This window comes from Pseudophryne corroboree, chromosome 3, assembly GCF_028390025.1.
Source record: "Pseudophryne corroboree isolate aPseCor3 chromosome 3, aPseCor3.hap2, whole genome shotgun sequence".
Taxonomy (NCBI): domain Eukaryota; kingdom Metazoa; phylum Chordata; class Amphibia; order Anura; family Myobatrachidae; genus Pseudophryne; species Pseudophryne corroboree.
The window spans coordinates 316,265,855-316,285,428 of NC_086446.1; the positions used below are offsets into that span (position 1 = coordinate 316,265,855).

General features: G+C 46.2%; 1 protein-coding gene across 1 annotated transcript in view; it reads left to right on the forward strand.

The window, feature by feature from the left end:
* Window positions 1-19,574, forward strand: part of RDM1 (RAD52 motif containing 1) — a 230,737-nt gene that overhangs the window by 128,072 nt on the left and 83,091 nt on the right. The window contains exon 4 of the mRNA XM_063959462.1: window positions 18,909-19,071. Coding sequence (XP_063815532.1) covers window positions 18,909-19,071 — 163 coding nt within the window. The remainder of the gene's footprint in view (window positions 1-18,908; window positions 19,072-19,574) is intronic.

Below are 19,574 nucleotides of genomic sequence, written 5' to 3' on the forward strand. Positions count from 1 at the left end.
ATTGGCGGAACAGTCTGATGACATCACCTACTCCCCGCCCACGTGATGCCGGGTGTCATGGTGGCGCCCCTGCCCCGGGGAACCGCCGGGAGCCGCGCCAGCCAGACGCCGGAGCCCGTGGACCACCGAAGGCGGAGGCCGCAACACAGACCAGCAGGCACGCAGGGGTAAGCGCGGTGAACGCCGCCTATGGCGTGTGACACACTTTAAAGAAGGGTACAATTTATTTCCGGGATGATCCTAAGACCCAGCATATGGGAAGTATTGAAACGGGTACGTTGAGCAGGGGAGATATATGCCCCATGTAAGTTACTTACATGAACCTCTTGTAAGTATGTGGAACTTATGAATATCCAAACAGCGTCATAGTTTTGACTAAGGTGCAATGAGTCTGTCAAGGTCGGGATATTTTTCTGCCTTTGGGACCGTAATCTGAGGAATCTGTTGTCTGTAGAGAGACAACATAGTATAAATATTAGATACAGAATAGATTTCACTCCCAGAGGTTGAGTAACGAGTGTAGAGGGTCCGGGGAGGAGACCTTTAGGGGGCATTATGTTGTATTTGTAGGTGCATGAAGAAATGAGTCTGAGGCAGATCGTATTTTGTTTTGAGTTCCGAAAATTGAAGAAGAGTGCCACCAGGATCAAATACTTTGGCATAATCGGACAGTCCCTTATCTTTCAGAGTGGTGAATGTATTACTTGAAAGAGATGGGGGGGGAAATTGGGATTACCCCAAAGGGGGATCTGAGGGGAGAATGAAAAGTACTCTTCAGCTTTTTATTCAGATTAATCTAAGCATAGTAAATGTCATGAAAGAGAGGGCTATGTTATATATGAGAAGGAATATCTGACTGATTTGAGTGTAAAAGCACGCTCTGTGAGAATTGATGGAAGAGCTCTGCATCAAGATCCTGGTCCGTAAAGGTGCTCTTGTCGTACAGCCAGTCAGCAGCACATCTGAACAACACAGCCAGTGAATAACTAGCATAATCTAGCACACCTATCCCGCTCTCAGGGCCATAAGTTTATCTAGAGCAATATACGGTTTCTTACCTCGCCATAAGAATCTAGTCATGATTTTATGTAAATAAGTAATATCTTGTTTGGTTAGACCAAGAGGTAACGTTTGCATTATATAAAATATCTTCGGGAAGACCATACATCTAAGGACCGCAACTCTGCCTAGTAAGGAGAGAGGTAGTACTTTCCAATTATCCAATAACATAGCAACTCTCGCTATCTTGATCAAGAAATTAATCTCATATAACCTGGAGAGATCTACCGGAATCTGCACTCCTAAGTAATCTGGGTATAGGTTAGATAAGTGATGGGGCACCTTTGGCACGCCAACTGTTGTTGAACTATACATACCAGCATGCCCTGCTAGAGTTTTGCTATTTGGCCATGCTACAACTTTAGTTCAGCAGCTGGAGTGCCAAAAGTTACCTATCACTGGGTTAGATGAAAAGAAGACACCAGAGGAATATGGATAGATTCTGTGGCTATAGGCCTAAAGGTAGTAACTCTGATTTGGATATATTTATTCAGTAGCCGGCTCTGGTTCCTAAATTAGAGATCATATGAAGAATAAGTGGAAGGGATGATGCGGGTCTGAGACAAAAAGTAACGTCATCGGCAAAAAGGGAAATTTTTAGTTCAGTCCTACCAATTTGGATTCCTTTGACTTTCGTTTAGTTCCCTAGCGCTATTGCAAACAGGAGAGAGGATAGGCGGCAACCTTGTCTCGTTCCCTTTTAAATATCAAAAGGAGCTGACAAGATGCCATTACAAGAGATTTGAGTTTGGAAACCAGAGTAAAGCTTCTGAATATGGTCAATAAAGGATGTAGGAGAGCCGAAGTTCGCCAAATCAACAATGTCGAAGACTTTCACCGCATCTGTGGAGAGGATTAGATTCGAAGATTAGAGAAGACCTACTAGGCATATACTGCTGACAGAACACACTTGACATTAAGCTCAGAGTCGCGACTCCAGATAAAACCCGTTGGATCCGGATAAATGATTTTGGGGGGCAAACCCTTCATGCGGTCAGCTAAAAATTTTTTAAGGAGTATATAATCTAAGTTCAATAAAGATATCGGATGGTAGGAGCCTGGGAGGGTCAACCCTGGGAGGGTTTAGGTAAGATTTTGAGAATCACTGTGTTAACATTTGAAGGTAAAGAGGTAGAAGTTAATAAAGCAATGAAAACTCGAACGAGAGTTTCACCCAGCCTAGGTATGAAAATCTTATAGAAGTTCATGGAAAAGCCATCAGGACCAGGTGCCTTGTTGCCACAAAGTTTCTTGATTACTCCATGGACCCCATCAATGGTGATCGGGGTCATAAGATGCTGGACATCATCAGGTTGGAGCACTGGACACGATAATGTGTCCCAGTCAATATCTGGGGAGTCAAGAGTAACGGATTCAGAAGGAGGAGGGGTGTCAGAATATAGCGTAGCCTAAAACGAGTGCATTACTTGCGAGATCTCTCTATTTGAATTTAAGTCACCAGAGGAGGTTTTCAGATGATGCATCTCCATAGGGGGACAAGAGCCCTGTAAAAGATTAGTTAGTAATCTGCCTGTCTTGTTTCCAAATTTGTAAAAATCTATAATTCACTGAGAATAAGTAACGATCACCCATAGTTTGAATAAAGTCATCAAAGTAAATTTTTGCTTGAAGATATAAGTGTTTTGTGGAGGGGTTAGGATGGGTTTTGTATTGCTGATAGGCCGTTGACCGAGCACCTTGAAATTCTTGATACTGTGAAGTGTATTTCTTGCGGGTAGCTGATATATAGGACATAATTTCACCTCTTAGAACAGCCTTAGCCGTCATCCAGAATAGAATAGGGCCAAATTCTAAGTGGGACGAATTGTCCTGATCAAAAGTTTTACTTGCCGCTTCTAATTTATTTTTACATTTAGATGACTTGGAAAGGTATGAGGGAAATCTCCATAATTTAGGGGAGGTGTTGTCATCAGATAATTGCAAAGTGGTACACACTCTAAAGCATGGTTTGAGGGCCTAATTCAGACCTGATTGCTCGCTAGCAATTTTTTGCAGCCCTACAATCAGATAGTCGCCGCCTACAGGGGAGTGTATTTTAGCTGTTCAAGTTTGCGAACGCATGTGTAGCTGAGCGGTACAAAAAGATCTCTTGCAGTTTCTGAGTAGCCCAGGACTTACTCAGCCACTGCGATCACTTCAGCCTGTTCGGGCCCGGAATTGAAATCGGACACCTGCCCTGCAAACGCTTGGACACGCCTGCTTTTTTTCCAACCACTCCCAGAAAACTGTCAGATGCCACCTACAAACACCCTCTTCCTGTCAATCTCCTTGCGATCGGCTGTGCGAATGGATTCTTTGTAAAATCCATCGCACAGCAACAATACGCTTTGTATCCGAGCGACGCCGCCGGCGCTTTGCGGTGCATGCGCAGTTCTGACCTGATCGCAGCGCATTGAAAAAAGCTAGCGTGCGATCAGGTCTGAATGACTCCCTGAGTGCTATCAGTTCCATGTCTACAGTTCCATCAGTTCCATGTCTAAGAAAATCGTCAGTGCTTTGGTTGTCATCAAGTGTATCCTGTCTCTGCTCTGAGTTTCTAACTGTGTTCCAGGTATTCCAGCTGCTGAAGTCTCCAGTTTTACAGAGACCTGCACCAATCACAACTCTGCGGTGCCAGCCTGACTTCATAGCATTCCCAGTGTATTCTGCAGTCGGCAGTGCTTCATAAAACACCAGCTTCCAGCATTGGGTTTCCAGTGATGTTCAGCTACCTATTATCATCGGTGCTCCGCCATCAGTGTTCTGGATATTTACAGTATCAAGTCATCTATTTCTCAAGTCTACAATCTCTAGCATCTACAGTACTATTCAACCTCATTATCCGTTACATCCGGATCTGCATTTCTTCACAGTTTTTCAAACATCCGTTTCATCCGGCAAAACCGGCAGTTTACAAATACCATTCATTCTGCAGTACGTTCAGCCTCTGTACTCCATCTGCTGACCAGTTCCTTATTTCCCAAGCTAGTCTTGTGCGGATACCACACCTATGGGAAAGTTACAACTGCTGCTGTTGTGGAACTATGTACTGTTTCTCAAACATCCTAGAGGATGCTGGGGACTCCGTAAGGACCATGGGGGTATAGACGGGATCCGCAGGAGCTTGGGCACACTAAAAAGACTTTGTCTGGGTGTGAACTGGCTCCTCCCTCTATGCCCCTCCCCCAGACGTCAGTTAGACTCTGTGCCCAGGAGTGACTGGACACACACTAGGGGAGCTCTACAGAGTTTCTCTAAAGACTTTATGTTAGGTTTTTTATTTTCAGGGAGACCTGCTGGCTACAGGCTCCCTGCATCGTGGGAGTGAGGGGAGAGAATTCAGACCTACTTCTTCTTAGTTAAAGGGCTCTGCTTCTTAGGCTACTGGACACCATTAGCTCCAGAGGGTTCGATCACTTGGTACGCCTAGTTGCTTGTTCCCAGAGCCACGCCGTCACCCCCCTCACAGAAGCCAGAAGATAGAAGCCGGGTGAGTATTAGAAGAACAGAAGACGTCAGACGGCAGAAGACTTCAGTAACGGAGGTAAGCGCAGCGGTAGCGCTGCTCTCCATGCTCCCACACACCAACGGCACTCACAGGGTGCAGGGCGCTGGGGAGGAGCGCCTTGGGCAGCAGTTACTGAAGGTCAAAAAGGCTGGCAATTGTGGCATATTCGGTGCCCAGGCACCGTGTCCGATACTCCCGCCAGTGTAACGCAACGGTCGCGCTGCGCGCCATTGCTCCCACACACCAACGACTTTGCGAGGGTTCAGGGCAGCAAAATATATAAAAAATAAATAAATATATATTATATATACATACATACATACATACATACATACATACATGTATACATACATGTATACATACATGTATACAGTATATTAATACTTTATATGGACCTCCGCCGGTTTAAAATATATATATATATATATATATATATATATATATATAATTAGTAGTGGGGCTGAAGCGCGCCGGGAAGGGGCGGAGATTAGCCCTCACAGCAGATTCAGCGCTATTTTTCTCCATGTCCCCGCCAAAGCAAAGGGGGGGGGGGGCACAGTGTTTTAGTGCTATATAGGGAGATATATAGCACTATCTTGGATAATAGGAGTATAATCATTATTGTGGTGCAGATTACCCACTATAGTTTTTAGTCAACATATGTTGTCATGAGTGAGGGCTCTGTCAAAAGCTGCTGTTCGGATCACTGTCTGCATCGCCGACGTCTGTTGGTACTTAATTCAAGAGATGCAGTATCAGCAGGTCAGTAGTGATTTCCTTGTCGAAGGTAAACACTGTATGGGAGACACAGTAGTATGTGGGTGACCCTGTCGGCACCAACTGTTATTACCGGGTGTAATTTAACATGCTCTAACTGCCTTATACCTGCATATATATATTTATAGGTATGGTACGGTTCCATGGGATGTGTGGGGGAGTGTTATTAAATGACACATGTATGCTTCCCTCAGACCCCTCGGAGTTGCAAGAATGTTATTTTGCCTGGTTACTACCCCTTTCTGTCGAAAAATACTGGGTTTTCTGTCGGCCATAACGTTCCTGGTAGATCCACAACTGGGGCATGTCAGTACATGGTCATACACATTCAGAACACATTAATGTCACTAGGGACCCGATGGTTCAGGACAATCCGCTTATATGTACGGTGTGTATATAATATATATATATATATATATATATATATGATATGTGTGTATTACATTATGTATATTCATATTATGATTTATACTGAATGCTGAAGTAGTAGTATTCCTTTTCATGTGCTGGTCGCTCTGTTGAAAAAGCTCTAGGTCGGCCATGACGAGTTGGTCTCAGATCCTCTCAGGGAGTCCGAATGTTGTTCGTTTCCCGCCGCGGATAGAATGCTGTGAAAGTCAACTCCGGGTCGACATGGGGCCTTGTCACAAAGGATCGAATACAGGAAGCTAAGTGATATTTTATTTCTATGCTTTGGACTTATCTGCATTACATGCACATGGGGGAGTGTTTATATTCGGAAAGGCATCCGATAGCATTACCCTAAAGAGAGAGGGGATGTTCCTTAGGTTGGTTCTTCTCTATAAATTGCGGCAGGCTGCCCGGCGTATATAGGAGGTGTGACTGGGGGAATACTGGGGCTGACTCCGAGAGATACTGGAGTTTCTTACTGGGACGGTGTACCGCTGTTTGGGGATGCCTCAGTTCAGTCAATCTCGGCGGATACTCCTGGAAAATCTAACTTCGTGAGTTAGTCTGCTTCACAACGGTTGGTGACGCATTCTTTTGTGGGATGCAGTCATTTTAACCGGTTTGATACCGCTTTTTTTTCCTTTTCTGTGCAGACAGTAGAAGGTGAAAGGTAAGTGCCTTGGTAGGTTCGCAGAAGCGGATGTCGTTTTCTGTTTCTACCACATCCACCACATGTCCCTGAGTCTATCTGGCTGGAGCCCACTCCGGTGGAAACTCGTCTACTACTTTTCAGTCAGTCCGGGAATAGACTAGGACCTGTGCGTTAATTATAGAATCCAAAGGGGGACATTCTGGTGTTCTAGATGTTTCCCTCACTGATTTTTCTGATAAATCTTGCAGTTTCCCCTCTGGAAGGGGAGGTATTACGCGACGCCATACCAGAGGTGCGTCAGGTTCAGGGCATTGTCCTGCTGTCCCTGTTTTATGAAAAAAAACAAAAAAAATCTAGAGGTTTAAATGAGTTGTTCTCCGCATATAGATTACCTGGGTGGATGTCCAGGATTGTCTTTACCATTTCACCGGAGTGATGGCAGTGGGATGGTATTCTTTCGATAGTAAGAGCCATTGTGGTTCTGTACTGGCATACTCTCCTGATTAAGGCGAGGTCAAGACACAAGTGGTGTAAATCGTTGTTTTCTCTGACTGTTCTTCAACACAGGGGAATGCTGTTATTCCCAACGACGCAGGCGTCGGAGTTGGGTATCGGAGTAGTTACGGAACGGTTAAAGTTCTGTGGTTTCCTGTGGAAAGAGGTCTGAGGATCTGGAGTCGGATCAGATTTGCAGTGACGATCCATCAATATGTTCCGTTAATGAAGAAGATCGGCGCTGCCTAGGAGGCCTTTTCGGTGAGCAGGTCAAATGCCAGAGTGGTTTCCACGGGGCCAATCGGAAATGTGGTCCGGATCTCACCTGCGCATGCGCTGGAATATAATCTTAATGGCCAGGTTTTTGCTCCTGTGGTGTCGGCTCAGTTCTCACCTCCTAGAGGGACGACGGTTCGGAAACCAGGTTGAGATCCTGGTGTCCATGCATGCAGATCTCCGAGACTGGGGTGCAGTCCTTGCAAGGGAAGTATTTCCAGAGGAAAAGGTCGAGCTGGAAGGCTTGTCTGCAATGCGTTCTCTTGAATTAAGAGCTATTTTCAATGAACATATGCTTCGTGATCTGCCCGGGTTAATTCTGTCGGACGACTTGACAGCAGTGGTGTAAGTAAGCCGCTAGAGCAGAACAAGGAGCAAAGCGACAATGGCAGATGCCGAAAAAGTTTTCCGCTGGGTGGAAAGACTGGTAAACGCTGTATTAGCAGTCTTCGTTCCAGATGTGACCGTCGGAGAAATAGATTCCTCTGCAGACACTATCTCCATCCGAGAGAAATACGGTCGTCATCGAGAAATGTCGCTGAAGCGACAAGTCGTTGAGGAGTGCCTCAATTGGACATGTTGGCGTCTCGCCTCATGAGAGATCTCAGATATTGTTCCAGGTCAGAGGCCACTCAAGCTATAGCCGTGGATGTACTTGGGACACCTGGGGTGTTTTCAGTTGGTCTATGTGTCCCCTCCGGTTTCACTCTGCTGAAGGTGATAAACGTAAGAAGAACAAGGGTTCAGGGGATCCTCAATGTTCCGGTCTAAACGAGGAGGGCTTGGTATCCAGTTCTTCAAGATTTACTCATAGAAGATCCCTGGCCTTTTCCTCTACGTGAGGAACTGTTACAACAAGATCTGGGCGTGTATCAAAACTTACCGCGGCTGCGTTTGACGGCGTGGCGGTTGAACGCCATATCCTAACCAGAAAGGATATTCCCAGTGAAGTCATTTCCACATTTCTTCGGGCTAGAAAAGGAGTAACGGCGAAGCCTTACCACCATGTTTGGAGAAAATGTGTGTATTGGTGTGACTCCAAGAAGGCTACTATGGAAGTTTTCAACTGGGTCTTTCTTCTCCATTCTTTGCAAGCAGGTGTGGGTGCAGGCCTAAAGTTAGGCTCCATTTCAGTGCGGCTTTGGCCTTGTAAATTTTTCTTTCGGGAAAGTATTGGCAACCTTTCCGGAGGTTCGGACCTTCGTGGAAGGAGTACCACACATCCAACCTCCATTTGTGCTCCATTGGCACCGTGGGACCTTGACGTGGTGGTGCGTTCTCTTGTGTCAAAAGGTTTGGAACCTTTTATGACAGGTGGTGTTAAAGTTTCTCTCTTAGAGAGTTGTCATGCTTTTGGCTTTGGCGTCTGCAGGGCGGATGTCGGAAGTAGCGGCTTAGTCTCACAAGAGCCCCTGTTTGATCTTCCAGGTGGATAGAGTGGAAATGAGAACTCGGATAATAGTTCTGCCAATTGTGGTTTCGGTGTTTCGCAGAAACCTGCCTATTTGATGCCTGTGGTTGCTTAAGCATTGGCTGATGCAAGGTCTCTTGATGTAGTCAGGGATTTGAATATTTATGTCGCCAAGTTGGCTCAGATTGGGGAATCAGAGATTCTGTTTGTCCGGTATGCCCCAGTGTGATTGGGGCGCCTGCGTCTCTGCAGTTTGTTACACGCTAGATCTGTGATGCGATTCGGCGTGCTCGTTCTACGGCTGGATTGCCGTTACTGAGGTCGGTGGTGACCCTTTCTACTAGGTAAATGGGCTCTTCTTGGGCGGATGCCCGAGGAGTCTCGCCGGTTCATCTTTGCCGAGCGGATACTTGGGCGGGTTCAAACACTTTGGCTAAGCTATACAAGTTTGATACCCTGGCTGATGGGGACCTCATGTTTGCTCAATCGGTGCTGCAGAGTCGTACGCACTCTCCCGCCCGGTCTGGAGCTTTGGTATAAACCCCATGGTCCTTACGGAGTCCCCAGCATCCTCAAGGACGTTTGAGAAAATAGGATTTTAATACCTACCGGTAAATCCTTTTCTCTTAGGGGCCCTACACACTGGCCGACCCGCCGCCGAGCTGCCCGACGGCGGATACGGCCGACGAGCGACCCGGCGGCGGGAGGGCAGTGACGGGGGGAGTGAAGTTTCTTCACTCCCCCCGTCACGCAGCTCCATAGAACTGCAGGCAAATATGGACGAGATCGTCCATATTGGCCTGCATGCACAGCCGACGGGGCACCAGCGATGAACGAGCGCGGGACCGCGCATCGTTCATCGTTGGAGCCTCCACACTGAAAGATATGAACGAGTTCTTGTTCATTTATGAACGAGATCGTTAATATCTTTAAAAAAATCGGCCAGTGTGTAGGGCCTATAAGTCCGTAGAGGATGCTGGGCGCCCGTCCCAGTGCGTACTGTGTCTGCAGTTATTTGTTATGGTTACACTCTTGTGGTGTTTCTTTTCTGTCAGCCTGTTGCTGACGTTGTGCATGTCATGGCATGCAGTGTCTTATTATTGGTTGTGTTGACACACAGGTTGTGTTACATTTTATCTCAGCATGTGGCTGTGTAATTTTTCATGCCGTTGGCTGGTATTCTATTGAATGCCACGTTATGCGGTATGTTCGTGGTGTGAGCTGGTATGACACTCACCGTGTTTAAACAATAAATTCTTTCCTCGAAATATCCGTCTCTCCTGGGCACAGTTCCTATAACTGAGGTCTGGGGGAGGGGTATAGTGGGAGGAGCCAGTTCACACCCAGTCAGTCTTTTTTAGTGTGCCCAAGCTCCTGCGGATCCCGTCTATACGGTCCTTACAGAGTCCCCAGCATCCTCTACGGACTAAGAGAAAAGGATTTACCGGTAGGTATTAAAATCCTATTTTTTAACCATTTCTCATATCATACTGTGCAAATGCCGGTGTACCACCAGAACTGTGTTTGAATAAATAAGTCTTCATTTTATCTTTGTTGTCGTGGTCACATCTTTGGGCATTGGTGGTGGAAGTCCTCTATGTCTAGGAGTCCTATTCAGCCACCCAGATTCACCTTTACACCAGCCCCTACAACTGAGGTAGCCTCACACCAACACCAGCCCTCAGTTGTGACAGGCATGTCCCAACAGAGTGTAAAAAGAGATTTAGTGATATTAAGAGAACACAAATTTCCATAATCACAGTATTGGGCAAAGGGGGAGGGGGGGGGGTGGAGAGGAGGGGGGGGCAAGAGTAGGGGAGGTCGGACATAGACAACAATAACTGCAAATCTTATCAACTGTGGTCATAAAACAGTACGGTATATGCAAAATAAAAGAAAAAAGCAATGAAAACCACAACCTTCCAGATGTCAACAGCTTGGTTGAGGTTGCCACATAGCAACTAATGGAGAAGGTGGCTCATGCCATCTACCCCAGCCAGTATCGGTAAGACCGAAGTGAGGCCTCCTATTGGAAAACAGAGACCTAAATTTCTCATACGTCCTAGAGGATGCTGGGGACGCTTCAAGAACCATGGGGTATAGACAGGATCCACAGGAGACATGGGCACTTTAAGACTTTGAAGGGATGTGAACTGGCTCCTCCCTCTATGCCCCTCCTCCAGGCTCCAGTTTAGAATCTGTGCCCAGGCAGACTGGATGCACAACTGAGGAGCTCTACTGAGTTTCTCGGAAAAGACTTTGTTAGGTTTTTTATTTTCAGGGAGGCTGCTGGCAACGGTCTACCTGCATCGTTGGACTTAGGGGAGACAAGTCAGACCTACTTCTAGGGAGTTTAAAGGCTCTGCTTCTTGGCTACAGGACACCATTAGCTCCTGAGGGTTTGGAACACTAGGTACGCCTAGGGGTTCACTCCCAGAGCAGAGCCAGCAGTCAAAAAACAGGTGAGTAGAAGAAGAAAAGAAGACTTCAGTGATGGCTTCTGAGGTACCGCACCGCGATCGCGCTGTGGGCCATGCTCCCATACACAGCGGCACGGTAGGGCGCAGGGGGGGGGGGGCGCCATGGGCAGCATTATAAACCTCTGTTTTGGCTGGCAGACTGTAATTGAAGTGCCTGGGCACTGAATTCTTACCCCTGCCGGCATAATTTATTAAAAAAAGAGCGGGCTGAAGCGCGCCGTGCAGGGGGCGGGGCTTAGCCCTCACAGCTCACATCAGCGCCATTTTCTCTCCAGAGCATGCAGAGACGCTGGTCCTTCCTCACCACTGATATAACAAGTAACAGGGTGCAAAACAGGGGGGGCACAGCATATTTGGTGCAACATTAAGTGTTTTTAAAGCGCTGCAGGGTCTGAGGCATTATATTTATGGCTTGCAGAACCGGGACAGGCGCTGGGTTGTGAACTGGCAAACTCCCTCTGTGTTTCTCTGACAGGCTTTACTGTGGGTCTGTCCCCCTTTTGGCCCAGTGTGTCTGTGGGTGTCGGTACAGGTGTGTCGGCATGTCTGAGGCAGAGTGCTCTTCCCAGGAGGAGACTGTGTTGGGGGCAGAAACGGCTGTGGGAGTGACCCTGTCAGCACCGCCGACTTCTGACTGGGTAAGTGTGTTGAATGCTTTGAATGCTAATGTGGCTCTTATTAATAAGAGATTAGATAAATCTGAGTCTCCGAACCAGGTATGGAAAAAATCAGTGGAGGATGTGTTATCACAGGTACAGACCCCCTCGGGGTCACATAAATGTTCGTTTGCGCAGTTAGCAGACACAGATACCGACACGGACTGACTCCAGTGTCGACTATAGTGATACCAGATTAGACCCAAAATTGGCAAAGAGCATTCAGTACATGATTGTGACAATAAAAGACGTCTTACACATCACTGAGGACCCTGCTGTTCCTGATACTAGGGTCTGTATGTATAAGGGAAAGAAACCTGAGGTAACTTTTACTCCCTCTCATGAACTGAATGCCCTTTTTGAAAAAAATGTGGGAAAATTCTGACACAGTTTCTGATTCCCAAAAGGATTCAAATGGCGTATCCATTCCCCTCTGGGGATAGAGAAAAATGGGAGTCACCTCTCATTGTAGACAAGGCACTGTCACGTTTGTCTAAAAAGGTGGCGCTACCTTCTCCTGACATGGCAGCCCTTAAGGATCCTGCGGATCGTAGGCAGGAAAATACGCTTAAATCCATTTATGTCACCACAGGTACACTACTCAGACCAGCTTTTGCATCTGCGTGGGTGAGTAGTGCTATAGAAAAATGGGCAGATAACTTGTCATCTGATATAGATACCCTGGACAGGGATACCATCCTGTTAACGCTGGGTTATATCAGGGACGCTGCAGCCTACCTAAAGGAAGCGGCGAGAGATATTGGCCCTTTGGGATCAAGGGCCAATGCCATTGCAGTCTCAGCTAGGAGGCCATTGTGGATTCATCAATGGAATGCTGATGCTGACTCTAAGAAAGCTATGGAGTCTCTACCGTATAAAGGTGGTGTATTGTTTGGGGAAGGTCTCGCTGAACTGGTATCTACGGCTACCGCGGGTAAGTCGTCATTTTTGCCTTATGTTCCTCCACAACAAAAGTGCACCACTTGCAGATGCAGTCCTTTCGGACGAATAAATACAAAAAGGGCTTCGGTTATTCCTTCCTTGCTAATAGAGGAAGAGGAAAAGGTAAATGATCTCCGGCCGTGGCCGGTTCTCAGGAGCAGAAGTCCTCCCCGGCTTCTGCCAAATCCACCGCATGGCGCTGGGGCTCCTCTGCGAGAGTCCGCACCGGTGTGGGCACGTCTCAAACTCTTCAGTCAATTCTGGGCTCGTTCGCCCCTAGACCCCTGGATTGTAGAAACAGTGTCCCAGGGGTACAAACTGGAGCTTTAAGACGTTGCCCCTTAACGTTTTTTCAAATCAGCCTTACCAGCTTCTCTTCCGAACAGGGAGGTAGTATGCGATGTAATACAAAAGTTGTGTCTACATCAAGTTATTGTCAGGGTTCCCCCGGCACAACAGGGAGAAGGATTTTATTTGAGCCTGTAAGTTCAAGATGGAATCTCTTCGAGCAGTGATCTCCAGTCTCGAGGAAGGGGATTTCATGGTGTCTGTCGACATAAAGGATGCCTACTTGCACATCCCCATATATCCTCCGCATCAGGCTTACCTGAGGTTTGCTACTCAGGATTGTCATTACCAATTTCAGACGTTGCCATTTGGTCTGTCCACGGCTCCGAGGATTTTCACCAAGGTAATGGCGGAAATGATGGTCCTCCTTCGCAAGCAAGGAGTCGCGATTATCCCGTACCTGGATGATCTCCTGATAAAGGCGAGATCCAAAGACAAGCTGGAGCAGGACATTGCGCTCTCCCTGACAGTGCTGCAACAACATGGTTGGCTCCTAAACCTGCCGAAATCACAGTTGAATCCGACAAAGCGGCTGTTGTTTTTGGGAATGGTTCTGGACACAGAATTACAGAGAGTTTTTCTTCCAGAAGAGAAGGCTTTGGAAATTCAGAGTTTTTGGTAAAACAAATTCTGAAACCAGCGAGAGTATCAATTCATCAATGCACTCGGTTGCTGGGGAAGATGGTGGCGGCCTACGAGGCCATTCAGTTTGGCAGGTTCCATGCCAGAGTGTTTCAGTGGGACCTCTTGGACAAGTGGTCCGGATCCCATCTGCACATGCACCGGAAAATAGTCCTATCCTCCAAGACCAGAATCTCACTCCTGTGGTGGCTGCACAGCTCTCACCTCCTAGAAGGACACAGGTTCGGGATCCAGGACTGGATCCTAGTAACCACGGATGCGAGTCTCCGAGGCTGGGGAGCAGTCACACGGGGGGAAACCTTCCAGGGAAAATGGTCAAGCCAGGAAGTTTGTCTACACATAAACGTTCTGGAGTTAAGGGCCATTTACAACGGCCTTCTTCAAGCGGAACATCTTCTTCGCAATCTGCCCGTCCTGATACAGTCGGACAGTATAACAGCAGTGGCGCACATAAATCCCAGGGCGGAACAAAGAGCAGGGTGGCAATAGCAGAGGCCACAAAAGTTCTCAGCTGGGCGGAAAGACATACAAGCGCTCTTTCAGCAGTCTTCATTCCAGGAGTGGACAACTGGGAAGCAGACTTCCTCAGCAGACACTATCCATCCAGGAGAGTGGAGTCTTCATCAAGAGGTCTTCGCAGAAGTAACAAGTCTTTGGGGAATTCCTCCAATAGACATGATGGCATCTCGCATCAACAAGAAACTTCAGAGCTATTGTTCCAGGTCGAGGGACCCTCAAGCAATAGCGGTGGACGCGCTGGTGACACCATGGGTATTTCAGTCGGTGTACGTGTTTCCTCCGCTTCCACTCATTCCGAAGGTGCTAAAGATCATAAGAAGAACAAAGGTTCAAGTGATCCTCATTGCTCCAGACTGGCCACGGAGGGCTTGGTATCCAGATCTTCAGGAATTACTCATAAGAGATCCCTGGCCTCTTCCTCTTCGAGAGGATCTGTACCACAACTTACCGCTGCTATGTTTGACAGGTTGGCGGTTGAGCGCCGGATCCTAGCCCGAAAGGGTATTCCCAATGAAGTTATTCCCACACTTCTTCAGGCTAGAAAAGGAGTGACGTCTAAACATTATCACCGTATTTAGAGAAAATATGTGTCTTGGTGTGAATCCAAGAAGGCTCCTACGGAAGAATTTCAGCTAGGGCGTTTTTTCCATTTCCTGCAAGCAGTTGTGGATGCGGGCCTAAAGTTAGGCTCGATTAAAGTACAGATTTCGGCCTTATCGGTTTTCTTTCAAAAACAATTGGCCTCCTTTCTGGAAGTTGACCTTCGTGAATGGAGTTTTACACATCCAACCTCCCTTTGTGCCCCCAGTGGCACCATGGGATCTTAACGTGGTGCATTTTCTTCAATCACATTGGTTTGAACCTTTACAGAAGGTGAGTTGAAATTTCTCACATGGAAAGTGGTCATGCTATTGGCCTTGGCATCCGCAAGGCAGGTGTCTGAGTTAGCGGCTTTGTCTCACAAGAGTACTTATTTGATCTTCCATGAAGATAGAGCAGAGTTGAGGACTCGTCAACAATTTCTGCCGAAGGTGGTTTCATCGTTCCACATGAACCAGCCTATTGTGGTACCAGTGGCTACTGACGCCTTCGCGGATTCAAAATCCCTCGATGTTGTCAGGGCCTTGAAGATTTATGTCGCCAGAACGGCTCAACTTAGGAAAACAGAGCCTCTGTTTATCCTGCATGCTGCCAACAAGATTGGAACACCTGCTTCCAAGCAGACTATTGCGCGCTGGATCTGTAATACGATTCAACAGGCTCATTCTACGGCTGGATTGCCGTTACCGAAATCAGTAAAGGCCCACTGTACCAGGAAAGTGGGCTCCTCCTGGGCTGCTGCCCGCAGGGTCTCGGCATTACGACTCTGCCGAGCAGCTACTTGGTCAGGTTCAAACACTTTTGCGAAATTTTACAAGTTTGATACCCTGGCTGATGAGGACCTCATGTTTGGTCAATCGGTGCTGCAGAGTCATCCGCACTCTCCCGCCCGTTCTAGAGCTTTGGTATGAACCCCATGGTTCTTGAAGCGTCCCCAGCATCCTCTAGGACGTATGAGAAAATAGGATTTTAACACCTACCGGTAAATCCTTTTATCTTAGTCCGTAGAGGATGCTGGGCACCCGTCCCAGTGCGTACTGTGGGGGTAATTCCAAGTTTATCGCAGCAGCAAGTTTGTTAGCAATTGGGCAAAACCATGTGCACTGCAGGCGGAGCAGATATAACATTTGCAGAGAGAGTAAGATTTGGGTGGGTTATTTTGTTTCTGTGCAGGGTTAATACTGGCTGCCTTATTTTTACACAGCAATTTAGATTTCAGTTTGAACACACCCCACGCAAATTTAACTCTCACTGCACATGTTAAATCTTTCCCCCCTGCAGTGCACATGGTTTTGCCCAACTGCTAACAAAGTTCCTGCTGCGAGCAACTTGGAATTACCCCCTGTATCTGCAGTTATTAGTTTACACACAGGTTGTGTTATGTTGTAGTCAGCCTGTTGCTGACTTTGTTCATGCCGTTGACTGGAGTTTGTTTAATGCCGTGTTGTACGGCGTGTTTGAGGTGTGAGCTGGTATGTGTCCCACCTTGGTTACCTATAAATTCTTTCCTCGAAATGTCCGTCTCCCTGGGCACAGTTCCTATAACTGGAGTCTGGAGGAGGGGCATAGAGGGAGGAGCCAGTTCACACCCCTTCAAAGTCTTAAAGTGCCCATGTCTCCTGCGGATCCTGTCTATACCCCATGGTTCTTGAAGCGTCCCAAGCATCCTCTATGGACTAAGAAAAAATGATTTACCGGTAGGTATTAAAATCCTATTTAACAATAATATTAGAAAAGGTCCGAACAATTAGGGGTAACATTTGCAACCAAGGTATAAGAAGGTAATAGAAAATATCTCCGCATAGCGCTCGACACAGTGGTTGTGATAAATAACATGTTATGATATATCAATAAATCTACACATAAGACCACAGGAAGGATAACATTATCCAGACCTAAAGCATCAACAGGTATAAAATGAAGCCAAATTCAAGGAATCCAATGTGGAAACTGGCAAAAAAAAAAAAAAATCGGAAGAGTGTAACAGTATACAATCATCAGCATGAGGATTTGAAGAAAGAAGCCGTTGGTCTGAACAGTGACTGCAGCTGTATAGTAATTATTATCCATCTCTCACATCGGGTGGGTAAGTGATGTCTGCCTGTCGGGCATGAGACAATTCTCTCAGATAGGCAGCAGCATCAGTAGGGGAGAGGAAGTCTTTATGGGAAAAGCCGTCACATATGCATAAACTAGTTGAGAACGGGTTGGGTACGAGATCCCGAACAAATGGGGGAGAAAGCTTTGTGAGGCCTGGTCAGCTACATGGAGTAGTCCTGGAATATAAAAAGTTTGACCTTCCCATTGCAAATCTTTCACTTTGCGTGATGCAGACCAAAAGGCAACTTTATGTTAGTAATTTAGGCAGTGGAAGATGGTCACCCGTGGACGTGGTTTATCAGGGTGGGTGCTGGACCCACATGGTGGATCTGTTCAATACCAAAATCTGCACAATCCCGTTCAATTCCCAGAAGAGAAGAAAGTGTTACTGACAAAATGTGCCAAACCTGGGCCTTTCATTGATTCAGGCAAACCCAATAGCCGAATATTGTTTCTGCGTAAACAATTTTCTATATTGTCTAATTTATTCCATATCTGATAATTGTCTGAAGTAAGACCTTTAACAGACTGCTTCAGGTCTTCTATAGCATGGATAGTCTTTCCGTTTATAAAATGTGATCACCCTGTCTTGTGCCCCAGGTTTAATTTTTTTTGCATCAATATTTGCGGTAGAGAACAATACTTTATTGTTCTTTATATCTAAACTACCTCATGCTCTATTTTGTAATGTCTTCCATGCATTCTGCAATTTTAAAACCATATTATTCAGTAAAATCTGAAATTGTTTCTGTATAGTTAAGCTTTTCCAAAAGCGCAACGGAATATGCTGCGCTATATAAGAAACTGTTAATAAATAAATAAATAATGCTGGGAAATATCAATCACAGCCTGAGCAAACAGGGGAGTCATGGTGGATTTTACTGCATCCGCAATATCCCCATATGTCACCGGTGCATCCGGAGCACGGCATACCTGTGAGGGTGTAGGAGGTGACTGGTCAGCAGCCACTTTCTTCGGCACCGGAGATATAGGGTCTTGCTCCGGCTCGGGTGCCATGTTCCCTGCCACGCAGCATTTCTCTTGGCGGGAGGGTGACGGGCAGCGCAACGGGGGCCACAAAGAGTGCCATCTGACCTTCTGGAAAGGGCTGCTAGAGGTTGAGGATGCAAAGGGAAGCTACAAGCAGCCTTTAAAAGGCTGGGTCAGCAGAGGTCCGGAAACAGCCGCCCTACTCCATCAAAGCCGGAACAGAAAGTCCCATGTTATACTGTATTCATATAAGAAGCAGGATTGAATTTTGTTTTTTTTTAAAAGATTAATGCAAAAAAAGTTTCAACTGGTTTTTTTTTTTTTTTTAACAAAATGATTTTTATTTTTGGTTTGTTTTTTCCCCCAACCCTGGTTGGACGTCTTTTTTGTTTTTTTTCACGGGACCTGGCGCACCAAGAGGGGCTGTTTAGTGCCACTGCAACAGTGATGGCACTTTTTTTTATTTTCTTTTTTTCTCTGATCTTGCTAATTTTGGCTAGTTTATTCATCACTTTTGTTAACATTTTAGCTGTAACGTAATTTGCTCATAACAGTAACATTTTACTTTTATTCCAAATGAAAAGCATAGCAATAACATATTTGTAGTATAAAAATGAATGTTAATATGTAATGTAGGACTGGACAGAATGGGAAAATTTGGGGTCAGATCAATATGTATTGTAATATTTGGAGCTGCCATTCCCTGCTTGTAATAGAGCATCCCTTTAATACAGATTGCATCTTGAACAGTATTAATGTATATTGTAAGTGCAGAGGATCCTGCGTCTTTCCGTTTATACAATGTGATCACCCTGTCTTGTGCCCCAGGTTTAATTTTTTTTGCATCAATATTTGCGGTAGAGAACAATACTTTATTGTTCTTTATATCTAAACTACCTCATGCTCTATTTTGTAATGTCTTCCATGCATTCTGCAATTTTAAAACCATATTATTCAGTAAAATCTGAAATTGTTTCTGTATAGTTAAGCTTTTCCAATAGAAAAGGTAAGCATATGCACAATATGTTTGTTATCTCCTCAGCTCCAGAATATCTCTGGCCTGGATGATGAGGCAGAGGAGGAAGACTGTCCACAGGAACAGGCAAAGCTGAGATATTTGTGTGTTGTACAAGTGACCCTTCCTTATCATGGAGTTAGTAGCAGAGGAGTCGGCGTTGTACAGGAGAGTATTGAGAAACAGAATGGTACTTGTATAATTTTTTCAACATTTAAAAACCTAGAAGGATATTTTTTTTTTTTTTTCTTTCCTCAAAATACATAGGGGGTCATTCCGAGTTGTTCGCTCGTTATTTTTTTCCCGCAACGGAGCGTTTAGTCGCTAATGCGCATGCGCAAAGTCCGCAGTGCGACTGCGCCAAGTAAATTTGCTATGCAGTTAGGAATTTTACTTACGGCATTACGAGGTTTTTTCTTCGTTCTGGTGATCGTAATGTGATTGACAGGAAGTGGGTGTTTCTGGGCGGAAACTGGCCGTTTTATGGGTGTGTGTGAAAAAACGCTACCGTTTCTGGGAAAAACGCGGGAGTGGCTGGAGAAACGGAGGAGTGTCTGGCCGAACGCTGGGTGTGTTTGTGACGTCAAACCAGGAACGACAAGCACTGAACTGATCGCAGTGGCAGAGTAAGTTTCGAGCTACTCAGAAACTGCACAGAGATGTCTTTTCGCAATATTGCGAATCTTTCGTTCG